The 27,986-nt window shown below is 33.9% G+C and overlaps 2 protein-coding genes across 12 annotated transcripts in view; both read right to left on the bottom strand.

Moving 5' to 3' along the window:
• Nucleotides 1-27,712, bottom strand: part of LOC132632477 (uncharacterized) — a 36,394-nt gene extending 8,682 nt beyond the window's left edge. For 3 of the 11 annotated variants that reach the window (XM_060348436.1, XM_060348433.1, XM_060348434.1), the window contains exon 1: nucleotides 1,520-1,848. The gene's annotated coding sequence lies outside the window, so the exon portion shown is untranslated. The other 8 variants (XR_009579422.1, XR_009579424.1, XM_060348435.1 and 5 more) reach the window with 5 other exon arrangements.
• Nucleotides 12,261-13,093, bottom strand: LOC132632476 (uncharacterized). The gene is made up of 2 exons (XM_060348429.1): nucleotides 12,725-13,093; nucleotides 12,261-12,520 (listed from the first exon to the last, which is right to left on the bottom strand). Exons 1-2 carry the CDS (start codon nucleotides 13,089-13,091, stop codon nucleotides 12,510-12,512), a joined length of 378 nt encoding a protein of 125 aa, XP_060204412.1. The 5' UTR covers nucleotides 13,092-13,093; the 3' UTR covers nucleotides 12,261-12,509.
• Nucleotides 27,713-27,986: the final 274 nt, after the last annotated feature.

Raw genomic sequence — 27,986 nt, 5'->3', positions numbered from 1 at the left:
AAACAGACCTTACTAAGAAACTACATCAAACAAGTACTAAATAGATAAATTAGCTGCTTAGCCTAGCAAGTAAAACATCATAACAAACTACAACCATAAACAGAACTGCGGGGTAAGAAAAACAATTTAGAGACTACATATTTAACCTTAGGAATCATAGGTCCTCTAAGAACTAAGATGCCAACATCGTACCAGAAAAATCAAGACATGTTAAAAAATGTGTGAAATAACACGAGTACAATCGGATTATTGAATACAAATACGAATAGCTAATTAATAACGAGAATCTAAACCAAAAAGACATAAAGAGGGAAGGGATAAATAGGACGAGTGTAGATAGAGATTGTCACAATGATAAGTTCAGCATCCAAGAAAGAAATCACAAGGTTGGTGGCAAAGTCAACATGAACTAGCTGGACTATAAACAAGCGATATCAGATTTTCACCAGCATTTAAATAATAAAACGTTGTACATGAATTTACAGAGCAATGAGAGCAAGCATGGCACATGATACACATCAGGAAATTAACACCAACCAGACAAAATTTACAAGGCTTAGAATCACATTCGAGCTCCAAATGTGATGTTTGCTGAAATATTCGGCAACCTAAACTGCATTCACGTTTATGCTGCTCACGCGTGACTTTTGGCATTTGCAACTCAACATATCTTTCCTAAAATAACATTTCTAAGAATGACGGTGTCCGAGCCAATAGTCACCAGGTACCTCCTAAATTAACATTTAAACTCCACGGTTTAGTTATCTATAGGGATACGTTGAACGTAACAAATATCACAAACAATTTGGTTGACAAACCACCTAAAATATCGTTTTTATTTGGGATCTCGTTTATCAAAATCTATTCATAAAAGAGACACACTTATCGGACTACTTACACCTTGATATTCTTCAACTGTCCAGGAAAAACACTTTTTAGGTCAACATCACAAAACCCTCCTATATATTACTCAGGGCCGGAGCTACATAGGGCCAAGGGGAACCCCCTTCGGCGGAAAAAAATATTATTTATATATGATTAAAATTATTTTTTATGTATATATAATAGATATCGAACCCCATTTGGCTTCTTCGTATGTTAACTCTTTTATATTTTGAATCCCTTAGTGAAAATCCTGGCTCCGCCACTAATATTACTCCTTGCAATCCGAATCCAACCTAAGTAAATGTTATTTATTTATTCATCTAATTATTTAAAAGTGAAAAGGGAATCCTAAATCTCTCTTCAGATTTAAATTGGATACTCCTCATTAAGAAAGAACCAAACAAAAAAGTGACAAACACAGCTATATGTTACCTTCTCAAAAAAAAAAAAAAAAAAAAAAAAAAAGAAGAAGAAGAAGACAAACACAGTGGACTCTTCAGAATAGGCTTTTCAAATATATGTAGCCACTATCCGAGATCCGACAGGAGTGAAATAAAAATAAAGAACAAAAATTGGAGTTTTAACAAACAAATACAACAATCTCAACTACTCATGAAAAGATGAAAGTTAGCACCTTTAAGGAAAATGGAAGAAAGCAATTACACTTGACAAATTTATTTTTTGATAAGGAACACTTGACAAATTTAGAAAAAATGGCTCTTAAGCATAACTGCTTTTAAAGTATTTTTAAGTGCTCAAAGTTATTTCATAAATAAGCAGTTATGCGTGTCAGGATAAAAATGCTTAAAGGATTTTTAAAAGTAAACATAGTATTAAAATTAACACAAAATATAAGGGATAAAAGAATAAAGTTGTTCGTCGAACTAAAATGACTTTTAAGAAAAAAAGATTGGGATTGAGCAATTTTTTGGCTTTAACTTATTTGAAGCACTTTTTAACTTAGGTTAAGCTGTTTTTTATTTTTATCAAATATTCAAATAAGTTAAAAATGACTTATAAGCTGATTTGACGACTTATAAGCCAATCCAAATGGGCTCTTATTAATACGAAGGAAATGACAAAAAGTTACCTTTGATCATCACGGTTACACTGTCCAGTAGCATCCTCAGCAGCCTGCTAGAGGGACAGCCATGCCTGTGACGGTGGCAGCGGAGGTTGGTGGTACATTGAGGGATCAGGCTGTTCCATTGGACAGTAATAGTAGGGCCCACCACTTGCTGTGGAGCCCACATTACCAGCAGCAGCCCCTTCCTTGTTCTCATCAACAGGAATAACGTCCATAAGGAAATAGAAAACTTCATCGAGTGATTGCCGCTTCGAGATGGTGAGTTCCAGAATGAAGAGCTCACATGCTTTCGCAAACACAATGGGTGCTTCACCTGAGATCATATGGACATCCCCGTCAGCTTTCATGATTCTCTTGATGATGCTGGTCTTTGAAATCGTTAAGATTCTAAATATCTTGACGCTGAAAGTTCCAAAATATCTCTACCTGCTGTTTCTATTTCTCAAGGAGGTGGTGGGGTTGCGGTGGGTATCCACCGAACTGAGCCGCCGCAGCATTAGCAGCCGATTGCGAGGGTTGTTTTCCATGGCGATTTCGACGAGGTGGCGATTTTTCCTATATTAGCACAGTACACAGAGAAATGGAACAACACTTGTGTAGTTGTGCTCTATATATACACAGATTAAAAAAAAAAAAAAAAAACTAAGTACAGATATTAAAAATCTAATTCCGGAAATTGGCCAAAAATGCCTCTATACTATGGAAAAAGGTCTAAGTATAAATTAATAGTTTGAAGTTCCATAAACTTGGAATAGATTTTTTGTTTACAATTTTAACCTTGATATTTCAATAATTTAGATATGGTTGAATCATAAATTGCAGAAACTGGAACAAAAAAATGCAGAAATTGTGCAAAAAAAGTGCAAAAACTGTGCAAAAAAGGTGCAGAAACTGTGCAAGAAACTGAAACAAAAAAGTGCAGAAACTGTGCAAAAACTGTAGCTAAAATCATTGTAGAAACTAAACAAAGATCAGAAGCTAAATATGTGCTGAACCAAAATTAAAACCGACAAAATTAAATCCCCATCAGATTTCATGATCCTCTTGATGCGGGCTAGGGGAAGATGGTGGTCGTTGAGAACGTTAAGATTCTCAATTCTTGACGCTGGAAGTTCCAGCACATCTCCAGCTACTGTTGTTGCTACTGAAGGAGGTGGTGGGTATCGATTGTTGTTTTTCATGGCGTTTTGGACGAGGAAGTCAACTTTTCTGCTTTAACATTGACACACAAATGGAAGATGACCTATGGAGCTGTCCTCTATATATAGAACGAGAAAAAGAAAAAAGGCCCTCAAATTTGGCATAGCTGTGAGGAATACCCTCCAATTTTGAGTGTGCATATACAGGTATCTCAATTTGTATAAAATTAAACACGTAAATATAAATGCTGATGTGTCATGTCACGTAAATTTTGAAGTTATTTAGATAATCAGTTTGTAAGTTGGAATGTTCAATTGACAAAGTGAAGGCCAGTTGAGTTAATTAATTGTGTGCATTCAAAGTTGGAGGTCATAATTATCAAGTGCGGCCAAATTTAAAGGTCTATTTATGTATTATGCTCCAAAAAAATTAATTAAAGATTTTGTAAATCTGAAATTCTTTAACTTTAAGGGGTCGTTTGGTACACGGTATTAGTTGGAATATTTCAGCACTAACTGTGGGATTAATTTTGTACCATGTTTGATTTATCTCAAGATAAATTTATATCTTATACCAAACAAAATATAAAGTGCATCCCAAATTTAAAGATGGGATATCCCATCTTATCTCATTAATTCTGAAATTATTTTATAACATCTCTTAGATGAGATATATTAGTCCCAAGAGATGAAATAAATTAACCGCAAGATTATAATCCTGAGATAATTTTATCTAGGTATCAAACTTTTTATCTCCGTACCAAACGACTCCTCAGCAATAGGTGTTAGACGCTTGAGGTACAACTGACGGAGTACGTAAATGAGCGAAAAGGAAACAGGGGGCCCCTATACTTTACCATTTTAAGTAAATGAAAATCTTACTAAGAGGGAGTGGGGTCCACATGGAAGTCTATTGGCTTATCCTCTTTGATTTCATCGTCGTTGATGATCGAAGAGGACTTACACGATGCCACATGGAAAGGGGCCCACCATCAAATTCAAAAGTCTCGAGGTTGACACATCTCTTATAAGAGAAAATAATGATACAGTTAAGCGTCTATAACAACATATGCATATAACTATCATTTTTCTATAACATTTAAGTTTTTCTGAAACCGATTTTTATGTTAAAGTTACTTCTTTATAACAACATTTTACCTATAATAACAACAATCAACTTTATAAAAATACACTCTTTGTAAAATTACATCCACACAACAGCTAACTTTTTTTTTTTTTTGTAATATAAAAATTAACCATATTTATAAAAATAGAATATCTATGATTATGAATAATAACTGTAAAGATTTTAACCAAATATTTGATGCTTTAATACACTATTTATGACAAAGAATATCATATGAATATATATATTTTCATCAGATTTTCCTTAGTTATACAAAGTGAGATTAAGCTTAAAATTTGACAATTAAAAATGAAAAATTCGATTTTATGCATCTTTTTTGCCTATAATAACGAAATATTATTTAAGTATTAATGTTGTTTATAGATGTATAACAACCATTTTCTATAACAACCAAAATATTTCGGACCCAAAAATACTGTTATAGAGAGGTTTGACTGTACTGATATAAGATTAATTGCCTTCTAAACAACAAATTAATCATTTAAGAAAAAGAAGAGCACAAAGACTAAAGTAGTGGATTATCGGATGTTGAAGTCCGAAACTCAAAGCGAAAATTTTGATTTGGCTATCATCGCAAATAAGAAACAGAAATGAACATATATAACATAATAGTTTAAGTTTTGAGCATTGACAATGTCAAAAATATTTACACCTACTAATCAATTTGAACGATAATTGTAGTTCATCTATTAAGTAGCACCCATTGGTGAATATCTATAATAAATTTAAATAACCTAATATAATATGTTGAATGACACCAAACATGTGCATGAATGTTTTTGTGTTGATGCAGTTTTGGAGAAGATTGTAAAAGAAAAACATTATGTTATCAATGTATATAACTTCATTCCTAAAAAAAAAAGGATAAAATTAAAATTGAAGAGTGACGCAAATATACTAATTAATGAGTAAAGAAAATTATCATAATTTATGAACTTGTTGGTATAAAATAACCTCAATCAGATAACAAAAAAATGTTGTAAAACTTATAATAATTATTTATAAAGCATATAATAATAATAATAATAATAATAATCTACTATATATTAAAAGCACGAGGGGCCTTAGAAATGTTGATTGAACTTTTTGCCCTTCATTAAAAGACACTACAATAAACAAAATTGTCATTTACTATTTGCCTAATATTTATTTAGGAATAAACATTTAATTATTCTCCTCATAGTTAGTACTTCAAAACCAACTAAATTAGGAGTCCTTTTATTTTTTTTAACCTTTGTTTGGATGGTTGTTTCCCGTGGTTCATTAATGTACAATATGGTATGGTATTGCATTGTATTGTTGATGAGTCGTGAAATTACGCGATATTCGATGCTAATTCCTTAAGTTTTTGCGACTCTTTAAGCACTTTTGTTGTTACTTTTTGTGTTTTTATGTTGTTTTGTAGGAAAAGATGCCCGGAGAGCATAAAAGATCAAAATGGACCAAAATGGAACAAAATAGAGCAAAACAAGCCAAGTAGCTGAAATGAGTGATCGAAAGAAACCAAGTGAAAAGAAAGTCAAAAAGAGGCCAAACTGGACCATTTTGCAAAACTGTCAAAACTGGACAGTTTTGCAAAAACGGGACAGATTTGCAAAACTGTCAAAAGTGGACAGTTTTGCAAAAACGGGCAGAATTGCAAAAACAGAAATATGGGGGCAGATTTTGACATTTTTTGGACTTGGAAAAATTGGGGGGAGCAACAAAAGAGAGGCTAGGGCAAAACATTATCATCTTTTGCCATTTTGCAAGGTTTGGAGGCTAGGGTTTTTCTACACCATTGGAGGAGAAGATTGGAAGCACTTCAATGAGATATTTCTTAATCCTTTCTTCAATTCCTTGTTTTGTATTGTATATCTAAGTGTGTAGTATTTATTTTCTTCACTTGAATCTTGTTTATGGAAATATTCTATGATTAAAGTGTTGAATGAAACTCTTGTTTTGCTTATGTATTGAATGATTTTTATTCCTAATGAAGTGGGTTATTGTTGATTTAATTAATCTCGTTCTTGAACGTTTCCAAAGGGATTAACTAACCCTAGGACTCACCCATTTACTTAGATTGAGCTCGGAAGAGGAAATCTAGGTTGGGAAAGATTAATTAACAAGAATTTGGGTCATTAAACTCATCTAATAACTTGAGCTCGGAAGAGGATAGTTACTTGAGGTTAAATTGATTGTACCTAACATCACACTCTAAGGCTTGGAAAAGCTTAGAGTGAAATTCATTGATTTGGTTGGAAGACTTTCAATGAGATTTTAGATATCATTATCTATCAACACAAACCCGCTCTTAGTTGTAAAATCGTAAAATACGTTGGATCGTTACTTGACTGTAATCTCCTATTATCCATGCTTGTGGCCATTGATCATTTTACTTGCTTTCTAGGTTAGTTTACATTTCCGCATTAGTTATAATCTTAATCAAAAACCCAAAATATCATTTATCGTTTGGCTTTAGTTTAGTTGGTGAAAGTTCCTTACTTTCTTAATCGCCTAGCATATTGTTCCCTGTGGGATCGACCCCGACTCATAGTTGGGTAAATATATTGCATACGACCGTGTACACTTTCTCTTTGAGGAGTGTATTTGGACGTTATCAATTGTATTGTATTGTATTGTACTGTATTAATGAAAACAATGTTTTGATAGACTGTATCGTTTGTTGTGGTTTAATAATATTTGTATTATTTGGTTTGACTATATGGTACTGTATAATAACTTGTAAGTTTACTAAAATACCCTTAACTCTTAATTAGAAATTAGTTTATATATATTAATAAAACTCAGGTAAAGAATAAAATAGGAACTTTAAAAAATAAGTAGGTAGTGAGTGGGGGTAGTGGGTGGTAGGGTAGGGGTAGGTGTTGGTGAGAGGTAGTGGGTGGTGGAGGGGTGGGTGGTGTGACGTGGGTGGTTGTGGGATGATAATGGGGGTAGTGGGTGGTAGGGTGGGGGTGGGGTTGGGTAGTGGTGAGGGGTAGTGGGTGGTGGAGGGGTGAGTAGTGTAAGGTGGGTGCAGTGGCGGATCTAGCTTGCTAGGTGGGGGTTCCATTGAACCCCCAACTTTCGACGCGGAGCGTAAAATTATGTGTAAAATTTTATTAAAACTGCAATAAATAGTAGATAGGAACCCATAACTTTTAAAATACGACGGGTTTACACTAAGAATCTTAAGGTTGAACCCATACAGTTTAAATTCTGGATTCGCCTCTGGGTGGGTGCTTGTGGGATGAGGATGGGGGTGGGGGTGGGGGGTGGGGGGTGGGGGTGAGTGCCGTGAGTGGGGTGGGGGTGGGGTGGATGGTGGAGGGTGGGGCAGTGGTGGGGTGGGGCTGAGTGGTAGGGTGGGCGTGGGGTGGATGGTGGAGCAGGGGTAGGGGGAGTGGTAGGATGGGGGTGGATGGTGGAGGGTGGGGTATAATGGGGAAATGAAATATGTAACCACGGAAAAATCACCAAATCCGTGGTTACAAAAATTGAGACTTTTCATGGTCATATAAACTTGAGATGAACCACGGGTTTACAACACCATACCACATAATTTTAAGAATAATAAAAACAAACATGATTTCATACAAAACCATATATTAATGAATCATGAGAAACCACAGTCCAAACAAGGGGTTAGGAGTCGGTGTCCTTTTTTTTAACAAAGCTTTCCATATAAACTAGGTTTCAATGCAAATATATACGTTTCTCGAGTTGGAAAAGAGAGAGGACCTAATAAAAGATGCAAGGCAAGCTTGGAAGAATGTTTAATCCGTTCTCAATGCAATATTTTTGTGGATTCTATCTTGTTTAATATATTGGATTTTATCTCTAGAATGATTGTAAGTTAGGTAGAATTTTGGTTAATAGCTCTATCGGTATTAGTAATGCACAATTTTATGTTTTTGATATCTCTAGGGAAATTAAACGATCCGTTGGAGATTTTTATTTTTTATTTTTGGCAGGACTATCTTAAAGTGTTTGATTATGGTAATTATTTTGTTATAATTAAATGTTATAGATTTGATGCTTTTTAGACCAATTACTCAAAGACAAATTCTCTTGAATACTTATTAAGCCATAAGGTATGTGACTTCGACCTACTGCTAAAATCGATTTCTATTTTCATATATTGATCTTTTTGGAAAGAGTTTTATTTGTCCAATTTCATTATTGTAGAATCTTTTACATATTAATAGTGATGAAATTGTTAAGTTTCAGTTATTCAAAGAGATCAATTATGATCATTATTTTATAATTAATTGTGACAGGTTTGATGTTTTTTTCATCAATTACTCAATTCAAATTCTTTTGAATCCTCGTCAAGCCATCAAGCTAAGGTATGTTGTTCGCCTTTTTTACACTTTAAGACAAAAATATCATTTAATTATTTTCCTAATACGTAGGACTTTGAAACTAACTATTTTTTTTTAAATTAAATTGCTCCTTATTTGAAATATATATGAAGTCCTAATATTTAGGAGTTTAAAATCAATCAAAATTTTACCTTATATAAATTCAGTTCTTATTTGAACTAGGTAAAATAGTTAGAAGTCTTTTCATGTTATAATTTAGAATATATTTAAAGTAATTCAAAGAGCACGTACAAATTTGTCATGATTTATATATGTATTTTGTATTTTAAACTATACATGCGAGTTTTATCATTTTATATGTGTAAAATTAAATTACATGTGGCTGCACTAACATTAAAAACTATTACCTGTAGCGGTGTAATAAACGAAGTGGAGAAAAACATATATAATATGACACTTTACTAAATAATATAGCTCTTCTAAGTTAATAGATGAAAACTTAAATTGGCAAGAGCTCCAAAACAATCGAAAATAGCAAAAATGGGAGGAGAAAGAGGTGAACTGGATTACTCTGGGTCGGTAAAAAATAAAATAAAATGGAATACTCTGGAAAATATATTATTTAACAATAGTTCTCCAAAACGATAGAAAATAGAAGCAAATATGGAGGGGTAAGAGGTGAATTGGAAAACATAAAATCTAAACAATTTAACACCAGTTCTCCCAATCCAAGTAAAATATTTTAATTTAACAAAACTAAGTAATTCGTCAATATGTATCAATAATAATATTTCAGATGTCTGTTATCGTATGTATTTAAACAAATTAGACCAAAATTTTGTACAATGTTACTAAGCATAATAAGCCCAAATCAAATATAAAATGGTCAATAAATTAATCAACATTAACCAAAATTAATTTTAGTATTAATTATAGTTCATAGATTTAATCCGGTCAATATTTCTTTGGTCAAGTTCTATCCCATTGTTTTAATTCTATTAAAGCACGATATTAACAGTTACTTATATGAGAAAGAATATAATTTATTATTAACGCAATATACACATGCAAAGCATGTACTCTATATGTCATTCGTCTTTTTTTTTTTCCCTCTAAAAATAGATTTCAGTCTGGACAAAATAGTCATTTAATTATTTTTCTAATATTGAGGACTTTAGAATCAATTAAAGTTTTGATTAGTAAATCTCTTATATGAATTACTATGTAGGAAGTTCTAATATTTAGGACTTTAATATCAATTAAAAAGTTAACTTATATTAACTCCTTTCCTACTCAATCAACAACCCTTTATTATTTTCTTGGATAGGACAAAAAACAGTCGATTTTCGAGTAAAAAAGTAAGAAGTATATAAAATTTACCACGACTTGATGATCACTAAAAAGGGAGCAATGAAAATGAACATTAAAAAAATAGAAATTAACTGTAGTGATATTCAAGTACGTATAGAATTCTTATGGAACGTGAAAAAAGCACGAAGCCCCAAAATAAAATGTTGAGAGGTAGAAAAAATGCATAAAGATTTAAAAAGGAATAAATTCAAAAGAGTCAAACTAAGAAAATTCGCATGGAATTCTTATAGATAAAATCATAATTGCAGTTAAATATTTAAAATTTTGAATGAACTAATATCATGAATTCGAACTAATGAAAACTAAATAATTTCTTATGATGTTGCAAACAAATAATTAAAATTTTGGAGTAAATAATTAGCAAAAAAATCCAATTTTATAATTTTTTCAAATTGCTCACATAAGTAAATTTATTTTTCAAACCGACAAAATTGTTAAGTAGATAAATTTGTTAAATAGGACAAATATTAGTGGTGAAAGAAACTAATAATAAAGCAAAATCGATTATAGCATAATGCCAAATTGGTAAAATGCAAATTTAAAGTAACAAGGATGAAACAATAGAAAATAAACTATATTCTAAATGAATTGTCATGTTATTATACTTATTCTAACAAAAATGAAAACTCCCCAACATTCTTTTATTTATTAAATTATTTCACTACTAAATAAATATGAATTATCGACGGAAAGTTAAATAGTAAAATTCGTCGCTAATTCTATTTAGCGACGGATTTGTTTCTTAGCTATGAGCAGTTTAGCGACAGATTAACGTCGAAAATCGTTGCTAAGTCCAATTTGTTTATGTAGTATTTGTTATCAAGCGAGGTACGTGCTTTAGTCACGCGCGAAACGCGTACGCTAAAACTAGTAATAATAATAAGAGTATAAAACAAATTTGGGACCTTCAGATTTTGGGGGCCTAAGGGCAACAACCTCACTTGCCTAGCCTTAGAGCCGCCCTTGAATTAGCCACTTTTTCGCAGTGTCGCTTTTTTATAATTTTAAATTATGTTTGTTCTAATAGGAAATTCAAGTTCCTACAATTAATTTATGGCTTGAACAATCCATAATTCTTTTCTAAAATATAATACTCATATAAAAAAAAACAACGACTTAATGAAATAATACAGTGAAAAAGACATCATCCATAAAGTAATGGATGGTCAAACATTCGTTCTTTTTCTGGTAGTTGTTAAGTAGGCAACTAATTATTATTTCAAAAATTTTATATGTAATTTAGAAAAACACTGCAACAATGAGGTTGGGGCTGGGGTTAGGGAGTGGGTGGCTAACAGTGGGGATTGCGGGGTGGCGTGGAAACAATGAGATGCCACTTATGGAATTTATTTTTTCTACTTTCATTAGGAAAAATATTTTTATTCTAGTTTTAAGGAATGTGTTTTCCTAAATAAAATACTTTTCAAATCTTTTGATCAACCAAACATGAAAAAATAGATTTTCTTTCTCCTCCATACTAGACACACACTTAATCTTTACACAATGAGACACTCAGAACAAATTAAGCTATCAAAAAGAGTAGAATTAGAGTTTATTTTATAAAATATAAATAGTAGGAAGGGACTGGTTTAGATATTTTATGATTTGAATTGATGGAACAATCATGTTCTGTTCCTTTAATCCTTAAAATGAAGGGATCGAAGATTAAAAAAAAAAAAAAAGGTAATAAAAAATTTAGTCTTTCTCAAGTAACATGTTTTCCTATCACATTTATTTGCAAACATAATCCAAATAGTAAAATTGATAGATCATTTGAAGAAAATAATATTTTTCTAGTTATTTCCGTCAAGTTCTATTTGCAGACAAGTTTTAAACTAGCATTTTTGTCTTAAGTTTGTTTAGAGAACAAATTCATAAAATAAAAATATTTTTAGTATTTCAAAAATAGATAATGCTAAAAAAAAAAATATTCAAACTTTTGTTTCATGTTTGTCGTTTTCTTCGAGAACAATTAATTTGCGGTCAAATTTTACATTTCGACTTTGTTTTATCTTACATAAGAGAACATAGATAGCTGAATTGATTGTCTTTTTTCATGCACCTCGTTTTTTCCACCAAGTTGCTTTGCAAACAAACAAATCTGAAAACCTATTTGATTTAACTTATATACTTTGTAGTGTTGTGTTTGGGAAGCTTCATTTCCTCAGTTATGTTTGCTCAGTTATGTTCTTTACTTAGCGTTATGCTAAAACTCAATTAAAATAATGATAAAATTCCGAACAAATGGACAAAATAGCCAACCTTAGTCACAATTTTGTTACATAATTAAGTACAAGTACACTTTCATAATTCGAAGTAGTAACCAAAACCAACTATAAAGTACTACACAATTTGTTGACGAACTTATAACACTAGACAGAGTGCCTAGCAGTTTTTTTTTGTTAATAAAGATCAGTCTTTTTCCGCACAATATGCTTAGAAGAGAAGACGCTACACCGAACTCCTTGGGCAGCCATTTGATCCAAAATAGAGGTGAAAACCGGGCCAGCAGCTATGCACGTACAACCCAAAAAATAGAGCAGTCCTCATTTGAATATTCTCAGCAGTTCACGCTAAACGGTTGCTAACCAATAAAACATAAGCAGTATCAGACCTCGTCTCAATTTTATCCCAAACATTTTGCTACAAAATTTTGTTGTCCAGTTCATTTAAGGAAAGTTATCACCTTTTCTCATGAAAAGAGGAAAGTTACCACCTTTAAGGAAAATGGAAGAAAGCAATTACACTTGACAAATTTATTAATCTGAAGGAAATGACAAAAAGTTACCTTTGATCATCACATTTACTTTGTCCAGTAGCATCACCAGCAGGGTGCCAGATGGACAGCCACGCCTGCGATGGTGGTGGCGGAGGCGGGAGGTACATTGAGAGATGAACTCCAGGCATATCAGGCTGTTCCAATGGAGAGTAATAGTAGGGCCCACCACTTGCTGTGGACCCCACATTACCAGCAGCCCCTTCCGTAGGAATAACATCAACAAGGAAGTTGAAAATGTAATTGCCGCTTCGAGGTTGCTCTTATGAAGAGTCCTTCGCTCTTCTCCCTCGACGTGAAGCCAAAAGCGAATGGTGAGTTCCGGAATGAAGAGCTCACATGCTATGGCAAATACAATTGGTGCTTCAACTGAGATCATGTGGACGTAGCTGTGCTCTATATATACACAGATTAAGAGAAAACTAATTACAAATTTTCCAAATCTAATTTTGAAAATTGACCAAGACTGTCCCTAGATTATTGAAAAAGGTCTAAGTATAAACTTTTGGTTTGAAGTTCCATAAAATTGGATAAATTCTTTGTTTTCAATTTTAACCTTGATATTTCAATGACTTAGATATAATTGAATCATAAATCGCAGAAATTGTAAATTTTTTTTTCCAAAAACTGTGCAGGAAACTGGAACAGAAAAGTGCAGAAATTGTGCAAAAAATTACAGAAACTGTTGTAGACACGTAATTTTGACCCTCCCCACGTGTTTCACCTTATAGTTTTTAAATATTTCTTTTAATTTTAATTTTGACGTGGCGATTTTATTCTATTTTTATTTAGTAGACTTATTTGCGAAAAAAAGAACAAAAATATTTGCTATTTTTAGAGTATAAGTTTTGTGTTTTAAAGAAAGAAAAATTACAAAAAATATGCTTTATAGGTTTTAATTTTGCTTAGCCAGTTATTTATTTTAAGAGTTTTTTTTTTAGTTACCTAGAAATAGTTATTAAATATTTTTTGTTTGACGTTAAATAAAAGGTTAAAAAAGAAAAAAAAAAGCAAATAGGATTATACCACCTCACGACAAAATGACAAAGTTTGATAACAAACCTTAGCACAAAAGGGGAGGGGGTTCACTTTTTTTTCCCCTTTGGGTGGGACCCTGGCTCATTTTTCATCATCATCAATATATAACACACAGGCAATACATGGAGGAAACACCATAGATACACGGAAAACAAAGCATATAAAGAGTTGAATCATTTTTAGAATAGAAATGAGGATAGGGCGCACACACAGATTGATAGAGAGAAAGTTGTTGGAATGAAAAACACCATTGATGTTGTTGCTGTTAGTAACAAACAGAAGAAGATGAAACAAGAGAAGGATAAGAAAACATTATGCCACGTGGTTGTTAGTAACAAACAGAAGAAGAAGAAGAAGATGAAACAAGAGAACGATAAGAAAACATTATGCCACGTGGGTTCATCACAAAACATCACACCGGATATGTCTTGATTTTCTATCAACCGTTGGATTAAATTATTGTGGGCTGTTGGATGATTTTGTGCACAGCTGGAAGATTTGTTACACTTCTCACGTGTGGTGCACATGAGAGAATATTTGAAATGATGAGGTTTTGAGTTTGTTAGGAGATGCACAATCACAATAGAACAAGTGTACAGTCTAGATTAATAGCTATTTCATTTTTCTTTATTCTTTGTACAAATCCAATTGTATAAATACATGAACAGTGCAATGAGAAATACACAGAGAAAATTTCCCATATCAGTTTTCTTCAAATCTTTCATGGTATCAGAGCATTAGGCCTGATCCATATCTTTTCTCTTCTTGTTCATCTGCTGCAGCTTACTCAGGGATAGAAAATGCCTGAAACTGTTGTAATTGCAGCATCCAGTGATGGAAAAACAATCACCATTGATCACACTCATCCCTATTACTTAGGATCCTCTGATTCAGCCGGAATGACTCTTGTTAACACAGTGTTTGATGGAAAAGGGTATCTGGGTTGGAGGAGGTCTATCTTACTATCACTTTCAGCCACGAAGAAGCTTGGCTTTATAAATGGAAGTTGCAAATCTCCAAATCCAACTTCAGCAGATTTTGAACAATGGAATTGCTGCAATGATATGGTCATTAGCTGGATTCTGAATGCATTATCAAAAGAAATAGCTGATAGTCCTCCACAACAGCAAAGGGTTTATGGGATAGCTTGGAGCAAAGGTTTGGCAAATCTAATGGAGCCAAACTTTATCACCTGCAAAAAGAATTATCTGTCTTAGTACAGGGAAATAGCGACATAGCTGGATATTTCACTAAGATAAAGAGAATCTGGGATGAACTAGACTCTCTAAGTATCATTGTGTGTTGCTCATGTGTGTGCACTTGTGAAGGCAAAGAGAAACTCACAAAATCTTTGGAAAATCAGAGATTAATTCAATTTCTGATGGGGTTGAATGATGTGTACACACAGGCAAAGGGAAACATTCTTATGATGAATCCCTTGCCTAGAATCAATGTTGCTTATTCCTTATTATTACAAGATGAGAATCAGAGAGAAGTATATGCAAATGCATAGTTCTATGCTGATTTTGCATCTTTCATGGCAATGGGTCAAGGTAAGTTTGCAAACAATCAGTTAATGGCTGAGTTTGCAGCTTTTATGGCAGCTGGGCAAGCTAGGAATGCTCAGAAGTTCAAATTTCAACCACAAAGAGGAAGAGATATGAATCAGAAATTTAACAATTCAGCACAAAGGTTTGTAAAACCACAACAAAAGTTCAAAGGAAAGAAGAAGTATAATCCCAATGCCACATGTACTTATTGTGGAAAGACAGGACATGTTATGGATGACTGTTACAAACTGATAGGATTTCCTCAAGATTTTGAGTTCACAAAAGGGCAAGATCAGCCTAGGGCAAGTGGGATAATATCAACAGAAGGAGAGGGAGATAAGGCCATACAATATGTTGAGAGTAAAGAGACTGACATCACTCAGCAGTATACCAAAAAGGAGGTGGCAGAGATGATGCACATGTATAAACATGCAAAGCAGGCACAGAAGGGAATTAATGCAAATGCAATTGTTGGTACTGTTTTAAAATATTCAGGATCATGTTTTGCTAGTCTAACATCAAACAACTGGATCATAGATTCAGGTGCTTCAGAACACAAGTGCTACAATCCTAATTCTTTCATGTTTCTAATCCCTCTTCCTGTACCTTTAAACATTAGTTTACCTAATTCTTTCAAGGTTAGTGTTACCCATACAGGAAGCATATCCATTCTGCCAGGTCTTGTCTTAACTAATGTCCTCCATGTCTCAGATTTTAAATATAATCTTTTGTCTGTGCATAAGTTCCGTGTACAGTTCACATGTGACATCTTATTTACATCTAGTAGTTGCATATTGCAGGGCCTTTCAAAGATGAGTCCACAAGCTTTTGATGAAGTAAGAGAAGAACTTTATTTATTGGAGCCTTCTAGTCCTAAGTCTAGATGTTTATTTACTTCTGATGTTGTTTCAATTCCAAAAGGAAGCAATTCCATTCAAGAGTCTGTTTCAGTTCCTAGTTCAGTAAATGTCAACTTTGTCCCTAATGTAAGACTTTGGCATGTAAGATTGGGACATCTCCCATTTTCAGCAATGAAACATTTACATTTCCTTCATTGTGTTTCAAACTCTAATTTTATATGTGATGTGTGTCCTAAAGCAAAGCAAACTAGGCTTCCTTTTCCAGTTAGTACTATCAAGTCTAAGGGAATTTTTGATCTTATTCATGTGGACACTTGGGGCCCTTATAAATCAAATACATACAATGGTTATAAATATTTCCTCACTATAGTAGATGACTATAGTAGAGGAACATGGACTTTTCTTTTAACCACTAAGAGCAATGCTTTTCCAATACTTAAGAGTTTCTTTTCTATGGTTGAGAGACAGTTTAAGGTTAAAGTGAAAATGATCAGATCTGATAATGCTTTGGAGCTAGGTAAAGGAACACAAGAAGCTGCCTATTTAGCATCAGAAGGTATTCTACATCAGGTATCTTGTGTTGCTACCCCTCAACAAAATGGGATTGTTGAGAGGAAGCACAGATACCTCTTGGAAATTGCTAGAGGTTTAATGTTTCAGTCACATCTGCCTATTTCTTATTGGGGAGAAGCCATTTTAACTGCTGCACACATCATAAATAGGTTGCCATCTCGTGTTCTCCAAGGGAAAACACCATATGAGATGCTGTTTCATCATCAACCTAGTTATGAACATTTAAGGAATTTTGGATGCTTATGCTATGCATCCACTTTTGCACAAGGCAGATCTAAATTTCATGCAAGGGCTAAGACATGTGTCCTTCTGGGATATCCTATACAACAAAAGGGATACAAATTGCTGGAATTGAACACAAAAAAGGTTATTATTTCAAGGGATGTGGTCTTTCATGAGGATCACTATCCCTTTGCAGAGACAGAACCTACACATGTGCCCATGTTTCCCAATTTCACTTCATCATCAGATAATGCCTTTCCATTCCTTGATGACATGCCTTCAACATCAGACATCTCACATATTCAACCTTCATCACCTAGCCATTCTCCAGATCACTCTTTTTCTCAGTCTATAAATACACCCAATCCCTTTGACACTTCTAATTCACTTCCTACAAGCACTACAAATCTTCCTTCTTCCAACACTACAAATTTTCCCATTACTCCACCACCAGATAATCCAAATCAATCTGCACCATCTAGAGTTGTTTCCATTTTGCCTACCAGACAAACAACTAGAATTTCAAACCAACCAAGCTATCTCAAGGATTACATCTGCAACAACATTAGGTTTGCAGATTTAGACAATGCCTGCATAGGGGAAACAGACAAACCAAGTGATTTCTCTTTCAATGCCCTAACTACTGACAACCAACATGTTTTGCATTCTATTTCCAGTCTTAGTGAACCTAGTAGTTTTTCTCAAGCCATTCAACATCCAGGTTGGGTTACAACTATGGAAATGGAAATTCAAGCCCTACAGGACAATCATACTTGGGAGGTGGTGGAGTTGCCACATGGAAGGAAAGCACTTCCTTGTAAATGGGTTTACAAGGTGAAGCATCTTTCAGATGGCAGTGTTGAAATACTTAAAGTAAGGCTTGTGGTAAGGGGGGATATACAAAGGGAAGGCATTGACTATGGGGAAACCTAGGTCAAAATGACCACCATTAGATGTTTACTTACAATTGCTGCAAAGAAAGGGTGGTGTGTCTCGCAACTTGATGTCAACAATGCATTTTTGCATGGTGACCTTCAAGAGGAGGTATATATGAAGTTTCCCCCAGGTCTAGAGCCTCCCAGTCCTACACATGTTTGTCTTCTAAGGAAGTCCCTATATGGTTTGAAACAGGCTTCCCGCCAATGGTATGCTAAATTAGCCGGTGCTCTAAGTTTCAAAGGTTATTCATCATCTTTAAATGATTACTCTTTATTTTTCAAACAATCAGGGGACCTCATTTCTATACAAGCAGTGTATGTCGATGACATACTCATCACTGGGAACAATTTATCAGAGATCGAAGACATTAAGTGTTTTCTTAATTCTGAGTTTAAAGTCAAGAACTTGGGCAATATTCACTACTTTCTTGGCATGGAAATTTTGCGGGAAAGACAAGGATTCATAGTAAGTCAAAGGAAGTTTACCTTGGATTTATTGAAGGAGTTTGACATTTCCCATCTACCTCTGGTTACTTCGCCTTTGGATCCATATTCCAAACTTTGTGCAAATGATGGTCCTTTAATGGAAAACCCGACTCTTTACCGACATTTGGTCGGAAAACTGAACTATTTGACACACACCAGACCAGATCTCAACTTTGTTGTGCTTGCATTAAGCCAATATATGCAGAATCCTTGTGTGACACACTTTTTCGCTGCTTTAAGGGTTCTGCTGTACCTCAGTGTCAATCCAGCCCAAGGAATATTATTGAATTATCATCCATCCTTCATCTTGTTGGCATTCTGCGACGCAGATTGGGCTGCGTGTAAGGATTCTCACCGATCTGTAAGCGGATTTTTCATTACTCTCGGTGGAGCTCCGATCTCTTGGAAATCAAAGAAGCAAATTTCGATCTCCCTTTCCTCTGCTGAAGCAGAGTACATATCTATGCGACGAGTCACGTCCGAGCTTACATGGTTGATTTGTCTCCTTGAGGATCTATCTGCACCAATTTCTCTCCCTATTTCTCTGCATTCCGATAGTCAAGCGGCTATACATATATTACGCAACCCGATCTTCCATGAGCGCACAAAACATGTCGAATTAGATTGTCATTTTGTGCGGCAACAATTTCTAGCCGGGTTGATTACATTGTCATTTCTTCCGTCTTCTCACCAACTTGCAGATCTATTTACGAAACCCTTATCTGGGGCTTCTCACAAACAAATTCTCAACAAGATGGGGGTCATGACACTCCCCTCCATCTTGAGGGGGGATGTTGGAATGAAAAACACCATTGATGTTGTTGTTGTTAGTAACAAACAGAAGAAGAAGAAGATGAAACAAGAGAAGGATAAGAAAACATTATGCCACGTGGGTTCATCACAAAACATCACACCGAATATGTCTTGATTTTCTATCAACCGTTGGATTAAATTATTATGGGTTGTTGGATGATTTTGTGCACAACTGGAAGATTTGTTATACTTCTCACGTGTGATGCACATGAGAGAATATTTGAAATGATGAGGTTTTGAGTTTGTTAGGAGATGCACAATCACAATAGAACAAGTGTATAGTCTAGATTAATAGCTATTTCATTTTTGTTTTATTCTTTGTACAAATCCAATTGTATAAATACATGAACAGTGCAATGAAAACACACAATCACAATAGAACAAGTGTATAGTCTAGATTAATAGCTATTTCATTTTTGTTTTATTCTTTGTACAAATCCAATTGTATAAATACATGAACAGTGCAATGAAAACACACAGATAAAATTTCCCATATCAGTTTTCTTCAAATCTTTCAAAAGTGACGCACAAAAAGGAAAAAGAAAGTCCTCATCGTCTTCTTCATTCTTCATCACCCACAACCACCGAATCGTCATCATCTCCACCCAAAACACCACCTATTTTCCCACCCGTCGCCCCATACAAAACGCCCCTGTCCACCAACCTTCTCCACCGCCACGAACCCACCTGAAAAACCCCAAAAACGACAACAAAATACCACCATCTTCTTCATTTTATTGAACTGAAAAAAGCCCACCGGAAAATACCCACTAAACTACCAGTCCTTCACCCATCTCCACCACCGTCATCCTTCAACCACCCTTCACCGTGAAACACCCATCATTAAGCCCACCCAAACTACCAAAACCAAAAAAAAGGGACTACTGGTGTTGGGTATTAAAACAAGTCCGAGAGGTTGGAGCTTTTCCGTCGGGTGTTTCGAGTTCCGGTTGCGGTTCCCGTCGAGTTTAAATTCATCGTTTGAGGTCCAATTTTCTATCTCTTCTCTTTTAATCCTCTAACAAACATATGTTTGTTGAGTTGGTTATTTTGAATGATAGATGGGATGAATGGTGGTTGATTGTTTTAATACTTTGATCTTGTTTGTTTCGGTGATTTTGTTTTTCCTGGAAATTAACGTGCCATCGTGATTAAATTCAAGTGGGTACTTAAACACTAAGATAGTTTTAATTTGAGTATGAATGAAGATTTAAGTTGGATTTAGTTCGTTGGGAAAGATTGATCATTAAAAATTGAATTTTGGACTTCGCACGTCTTATTCGTTCTTCAATACGTGCTATACACGATTTAAAGTTTAGGCCAAATTGGACAATCGCCGGGGTTGGTAGGCAAATTTTAGGTTCATATATTTGTTTGTGTTTTCTTTTACTCGCTTTTAATGTTATGTATTCATTCCGGGTGGGATGTCCCGGAAGAAAATCAATGGAGGCCGATCATGGAGAAGACCCGGGATGTCAGGGATAGCTTAGTATAGTTTAGATTAGTGTAGTATAGGTTTATTTTCTCGCATTTTTCTTTTATTTCGGTTGTAATAATTCAGACTTTATTTTTTGAACTTTTCTTGTGCGTGTGCTGGTTTGTTTTATGTGAGTTTACTTGATTGAGTTTTTATTTAAGCCAATATGAGTTAATTAAAGCGATCGTGCTAAAACCACGGGACTCGAGGGATGCCTCACACCTTGCCTTTGGTCAACAGAATTCCTTAACCGGAATCTTTATCGCTGATCAGTTTTTAGAGTTAAACTTGTTTTGAAAGGGATATGGATTTTACGGTGACATGGCACACCAAAACTAGATGCCAGATGGCGACTCTTTTCTCTAAATAAAATCCCTTTTCAAAGCACCATTTTAGTCACTTTCTAATTTAAAACCCTTTTAAGCTCAACATATAATAAATCATGTTTTTTGTGGGGACAAAAAAGGGTGTGACAACTGTGCAGGAAACTGAAACAAAAAAGTGCAGAATCTGTGCATAAATTGCAGCGAAAAAAGTGCAGAAACTGTAGCTAAAAACTTTGTAGAAACTAAACAAAAATCAGAAGCTAAATATATGCTAAAACAAAAATTAAAACCAGCAAACACATACACACAATTTAATCAATGAAAAGGATTCAGGGATAAGATGATCATTTTAAAAATTGCAGAATCTGTGCATAAATTGTAGCGAAAAAAGTGCAGAAACTGTAGCTAAAAACTTTGTAGAAACTAAACAAAAATCAGAAGCTAAATATATGCTAAAACAAAAATTAAAACCAGCAAACACATACACACAATTTAATCAATGAAAAGGATTCAGGGATAAGATGATCATTTTAGTGGTCGTTTGGTTGCTAGTCAAAATAGTCCCGGGATTACAATCCCGGGACTAATTTATCCCATCTGTTGGTATTATTTTATACCATCTGAAAGATGGTATAAAATAATCCCAGTATAAGTGGGTTAAGAAGGTATAAGTTGAGTTATTCCAGCACTAATTTTTATACCACGTTTGGTACAAGGTATAAAATAATCCCGGGATAAATTTATACCTTATACCAAACGTGGTATAAAAATTAGTACTGGCATAACCCATTTTATACCTCAAACCAAACGACCACTTATAGTATTATCCCAAGGATTACTAATCCTAGTATTAGTCATCGAGAGTGATTGCTGCTTCGAGGTCATTCTTATGAAGAGTCCTTCGCTTGTCTAACCTGGCGTTAAGATATGAGCGAATGGTGAGTTCAAGAATGAAGAGCTCACATGCCTTTGCAAACAAAATGAGTGCTTCACCGGAGATCATGTGAACATACCCCTCAGCTTTCATGATCTTCTTGATGCGGGCTAGGGGAAGTTGGAGGTCTTTGAAATCGTTAGCATTCTCGATTTCTTGTCGATGATAGTTCTAGAACAACTGTACCTGCTGTTTTTGTTTCTTAAGGAGGTGGCGGGGTTGCGGTGGGTACACACCAGAATCCTGAGGGTTGTTTTCCATGGCGTTTTGGACGAGGTTATTTTTTCTAATTTACTAATAGAGACACAGAAATGGTGAAGACCTATGAAGTTGTGCTCTTATAAATACAAAGAGAGAGAAAAAAGACATAATATATAAACAGACTCTCAAATTTAACTTCAGCTAACAAGTATTCTTTGTAACTTTGGGTGTGCACAAGTAGGCACCACTTTATCACTCAGATAATAGGCTACACTCTTCAGTGCCCACTAGGTTTACTAGTCATCCCACTGCCGATAAGTCGTGGTGGATCCATCATCCAAGTATAGCATGAGGACAATAGTCAAACTTCTATAGTGCAGAAAGAGAACTAATTAACATATACAATTATGCAATTGTGGGTAGAAAGGTCAGTTTATTATAATACTGAAAACTAGAACTCCATAAGCATTTGGATAAACTACACAGTTTAATACAGACAAGACAGCGACTAAAGGATTCAAGTAATTACACTTAAGCCAGTATCCATGGACAGTACCAATAATGTGGTGCGTTCACATTTGAGAGGACTGTAGCATTAGTAACTAATAGGTTCCTCTGTGCCATTGAGCATCTAGATCAGCAGGGAACATGTTCTTTAACTGCAGCAAGATCAAACAGAAAAAATATTACAAGAAATTAGTGATTGAACCATATGAATGAGAAACCAGATTCTTGTACCCTCAAACACAACCCTATAAAGTAACTACAGCGAAAAAGTATTAAATAGAATAATTAGCGCTTAGCCTAGCAAGTAAAACTCATAAAGAAACTACAACCATAAACAGAGCTGTGGGGTAAGAAAAACAATTTAGAGACTACATATTTAACCTTAGCAGTCATAGGTCATCTAAGAACTAAGATGCCAACATCATACCAGACAAATCAAGACATGCCAAGATGGGTGAAATAACATGAGTACAACCTGATTAATGCATATGAAAAGCTCCTTATTTTTTAGAGTCTAAACCATAAAAAGATAACAGGGAAGGGATAAATAGGGCAAGTGCAGATAGAGATTGTCACAATGATAAGTTCAGCATCGAAGAAAGAAATCACAAGTTTGGTAGCAAAGTCAACATGAACTAGCTAGACTATAAAGATTTTCACCAGCATTTAAACAAAAAAACGCTGTACATGAATTTACAGAGCAATGAGAGCAAGCATGGCACATGATACACATTAGGAAATTAACACCAACCAGACAAATTTACAGAATCACATTCGAACTCCAAATGTGATGTTTGCTGGGATATGCGGCAACCTAAACTGCATTCACGTTTATGCTGCTCACACGTGACTTTTGGCATTTGCAGCTCAACATACCTTTCCTAAAATAACATTTCTAAGAATAACGTTGTCCGAGCCAATAGTCACCACGGACCTCCTAAATTAACATTTATACTCTACAATTTAGTTATCTATAGGGATACGTTGAACGTAACAAATATTACAAATAATTTGGTCGACAAACCACCTAAAATATCGTTTTTATTTGGGATCTCGTTTATCAAAATCTATTCATAAACGAGACACACTTATCGGACTACTGACACTGTGATATTCTTCAACTGTCTAAGAAAAACACTTTTTAGGTCAACATCACAAAACCCTCCTATATATTACTCCTTGCAATCCGAATCCAACCTATGTAAATGCTATTTATTTATTCATATACTTATTTAAAAGTGAAAAGGGAACACTAAATCTCTCTTCAGATTTAAATTGGATACTCCTCATTAAGAAAGAACAAAAAAAAAGCGACAAACACAGCTATATGTTACCTTCTCGAAAAAAAAAAAAAAGGAAGACAAACACAGTGGACTCTTCAGAATAGGTTTTTCAAATATATGTAGCTACTATCCGAGATCCGACAGGAGTGAAATAAAAACAAAGAACAAAAATTGGAGTTTTAACAAATCTCAACTGCTCATGAAAAGAGGAAAGTTACCACCTTTAAGGAAAATGGAAGAAAGCAATTACACTTGACAAATTTATTAATCTTAAGGAAATGACAAAAAGTTACCTTTGATCATTACGGTGACCATGTCCACTAGCATCATCAGCAGGCTGCCAGACGGAGAGCCACGCCAGTGACGGTCCTTCACTTGTCTAACTCGGCGTGAAGCCAGGCGCGAATGGTGAGTTCCAGAATGAAGAGCTCACATGCTTTCGCAAACACAATGGGTGCTTCACCTGAGATCATATGGACATCCCCGTCAGCTTTCATGATTCTCTTATGATGCTGGTCTTTGAAATCGTTAAGATTCTAAATATCTTGACGCTGAAAGTTCCAAAATATCTCTACCTGCTGTTTATGTTTCTCAAGGAGGTGGTGGGGTTGCAGTGGGTATCCACCGAACTGAGCCGCCGCAGCATTAGCAGCCGATTGCGATGGTTGTTTTCCATGGCGATTTTTCCTATATTAGAACAGTACACAGAGAAATGGAACAACACTTGTGTAGCTGTGCTCTATATATGCACAGATTAAAAGAAAACAAATTACACATTTTCTAAATCTAATTTCGGAAATTGGCCATAAATGGCCCTATACTATGGAAAAAGGTCTAAGTATAAATTTTTAGTTTGAAGTTTGATAAAATTGGATAAATTTTTCATTTTCAATTTTAACCTTGATATTTCAAGATATAATTGAAGCATAAATTGCATGCAAAAATGTTCGGGCAACTGAAACAAAAAAGTGCAGAAATTGTGCAAAAAATTGCAGAAACTGTGCAGGAAACTAGAACAAAAAGGTACAGAAATTGTGCAAAAAATTGAAGAAGAGTTCCCTTCGTTATACAAAGTGTGATTAAGCTTATAATTTGATAAGTGATTAAGCTTATAATTTGATAATTAAAATTGAAAAAAATAGATTTTATGCATCTTTTTTGCCTATAATAACGAAATATTATTTAAATGTCAATGTTGTTATACATGTATAACAATCATTCTCTATAACAACCAAAAAATTTCGGATCAAAAGATGTTGTCATAGAGAGGTTTGACTGTACTGTTATAAGATTAATCTCTTTCTAAACAACAAATTAATCATTTAAGACAAAAAATGAATTTCAAAAAAAGAAAAAACTAGGAAAAAGAGCATAAAGAATAAAGTGGTGGATTATCCGATGTTGAAGTCCGGAACTCAAAGTGAAAATTTTGATTTGGCAATCATCGCAAATAAGAAACATATATGAACGTACATAACATATAGTTTAAGTTTTGATCATTGATAATGTCAAAAATATTTACACCTTCTAATCAATTTGAACGATAATTGTAGTTCATCTATTAAGTAGCACTATAATAAATTGTAAATAACCTAATATAATATGTTGAATTACACGATTAATGTTTTTGTGTTCATGCAGCTTTGGAAAAAATTGTAAAAGAAAAACATTATGTTATCAATGTATATAACTTAATTCCTATAACAAAAAAAAAAAGATAAAAAATAAAATTGAAGAGTGACGCATATATACTAATTAGTGAGTGAAGAAAATTGTCATAATGTATGAACTTATTGGTATAACATAACCTCAATCAAATAACAAAAAATATTGTAACACATATAGACAGAGAGAGAGAATATAATAATAATTATATATATATAAAATAATAATAATAATAATAATAATAATAATCATAATAAGAGTATAAAACAAATTTGGGGCCTTCAAATTTTAGGGGCCTAAGGGTAACAGCCTCACTGGCCTAGTCTTAGAGCCGCCCCTGAATTAGCCACTTTTTTGCATTGTCGCTTTTTTAAAATTATAACTTATATTTATTCTATTGGGAAATTGAAGTTCCTACAATTAATTTATGGCTTGAACAATCCATAATTCTTTTCTAAAATATAATAATACTCATATTAGAAAACAACAACGACTTAATAAAATAATACAGTGAAAAAGACAGCATCCATAAAGTAATGGATGGTCAAACGTTCGTTTTTTTTTTTGGGTAGTTTGTAAGTTGGCAAATAATTATTGTTTCGAGAATTTTATATGTAATTTAGAAAATGCTGCAACACTGATGTTGGCGCTGGGGGTAGGGAGTGAGGGGCTAAGAATGGGGGTTGCGGGGTGGCGTGGGAACAATGAAATGCCACTTATGGAATTTATTTTTTCTACTTCCATTAGGAAAGATATTTTTATTCTATTTTTAAGGAATGTATTTTCCTAAATAAAATACTTTTCAAAACATTTTTATCAACCAAACATTATAAAAAAAAATAGATTTTCTTTCTCCTCTATACTAGACAGACACTTTATCTTTACACTTTGAGACACTCAGAATAAAATAAGCTATCAAAAAGAGTAGAATTAGCATTTATTATGTAAAATATAAAATAGTAGGAAGTGACTGGTTTAGATATTTTATGATTTGAATTGATGGAACAACCATGTTCCGTTAATCCTTAAAATGAAGGGATTGAAGATTAAAAAAAAAAAAAAAGACAATAAAAAATTTAGTCTTTCTCAAGTAACATGTTTTCCTATCACATTTATTTGCAAACATAATCCAATAGTAAAAATGACATATTTGAAGAAAATATTATTTTTCTTTTTATTTCTGTCAAGTTCTATTTGCAAACAAGTTTTAAACTAGCTTTTTTGTCTTAAGTTTATTTGGAGAACAAATTCATAAAATAAAAATATTTGTAGTATTTCAAGAATAGATAAGGCTAAAATAATATTCAAACTTTTGCTTCATGTTTGTCGTTTTCTTCAAGAACAATTAAATTTGCGGTCAAAATTTGCATTTCGACTTTGTTTATCTTACAAAAGATAACATAGATAGCTGAATGGATTGTCTTTTTTCATGTACCTCGTTTTTTTCCACCAAATTGTTTTTCAAACAAACAAATCTGGAAAACCTCTTTGATTTAACTTATATACTTTATAGTATGGTGTTTGGGAAGCTTCATTTTCCTCCTGATGTTGCTTCTACAGTATTTTGTGATAGTGTTAGCACTACGTATATCTGTGCCAATCCTTAATTTCATAGTCGGATGAACCACGTTGCCATAGACTTTCATTTTATTAGGGATCAAGTGTAGAACTAGGAGATTGAAGTCAAACATTTACATGCTCCTGACCAAGTTGTTGATATACTCACCAAGCCTCTGCCACGTGCTTCCTTTGAGCGGCTTTTTCTAAGTTGGGTGTGGTTGATACGTGCACCAACTTGCGAGGGCGTAATAACGACTGGAATATCTCTTGCATTTTAGCTTATTTGTTTCAGTTGTTTTTCTGTTTCTAGAGTTAGACTTCATCTGAATCACTTTCTTAGTTTAGTTCTTTTTAAATTGTTTTTCTGTTATCCTATAGTTATCATTTATAGACTTTTTATATATCAGGACTCTATGTATCAGTTAGGAATAGCCCTTTATATATTGCTGTAAAAGTTAATAAAACAAATCGATTCATTATTTAACTCTCACTATTTAAGCAGGCATGAATTCAACTAGATAACTAAATCCCTCTGATTCCAAAGTCAATCAACACAGATTATAAAGGAATAAGGGTTATATATATATATATATGAACATAGATATACATATACACACACAAAACACACACACATACATATATAACATGTATATATAAACCAATGCAGAAATCATCTTCCTCAATAAATCAAATGAAGAAAACAGTTACAACAATCTGAATGTAGCCAAGCATGAAAACTACACAGAAGCATTTGACTAAATACAGTAGACCTACAAAAGGAAGCAATGGTGAACCGCATAGAGTGAGTCGTTGTTGAATTTTCACCCAAGAAAATTTCTTT

The sequence above is a fragment of the Lycium barbarum genome, chromosome 3 (assembly GCF_019175385.1).
Source record: "Lycium barbarum isolate Lr01 chromosome 3, ASM1917538v2, whole genome shotgun sequence".
NCBI classification, from domain to species: domain Eukaryota; kingdom Viridiplantae; phylum Streptophyta; class Magnoliopsida; order Solanales; family Solanaceae; genus Lycium; species Lycium barbarum.
This window is presented reverse-complemented; position numbering and strand designations above follow the sequence as displayed.

Excerpts from the sequence above, each read along its gene's own strand:
- LOC132632476 (XM_060348429.1), bottom strand. The coding sequence starts at position 13,091 with ATGATCTCAGTTGAAGCACCAATTGTATTTGCCATAGCATGTGAGCTC.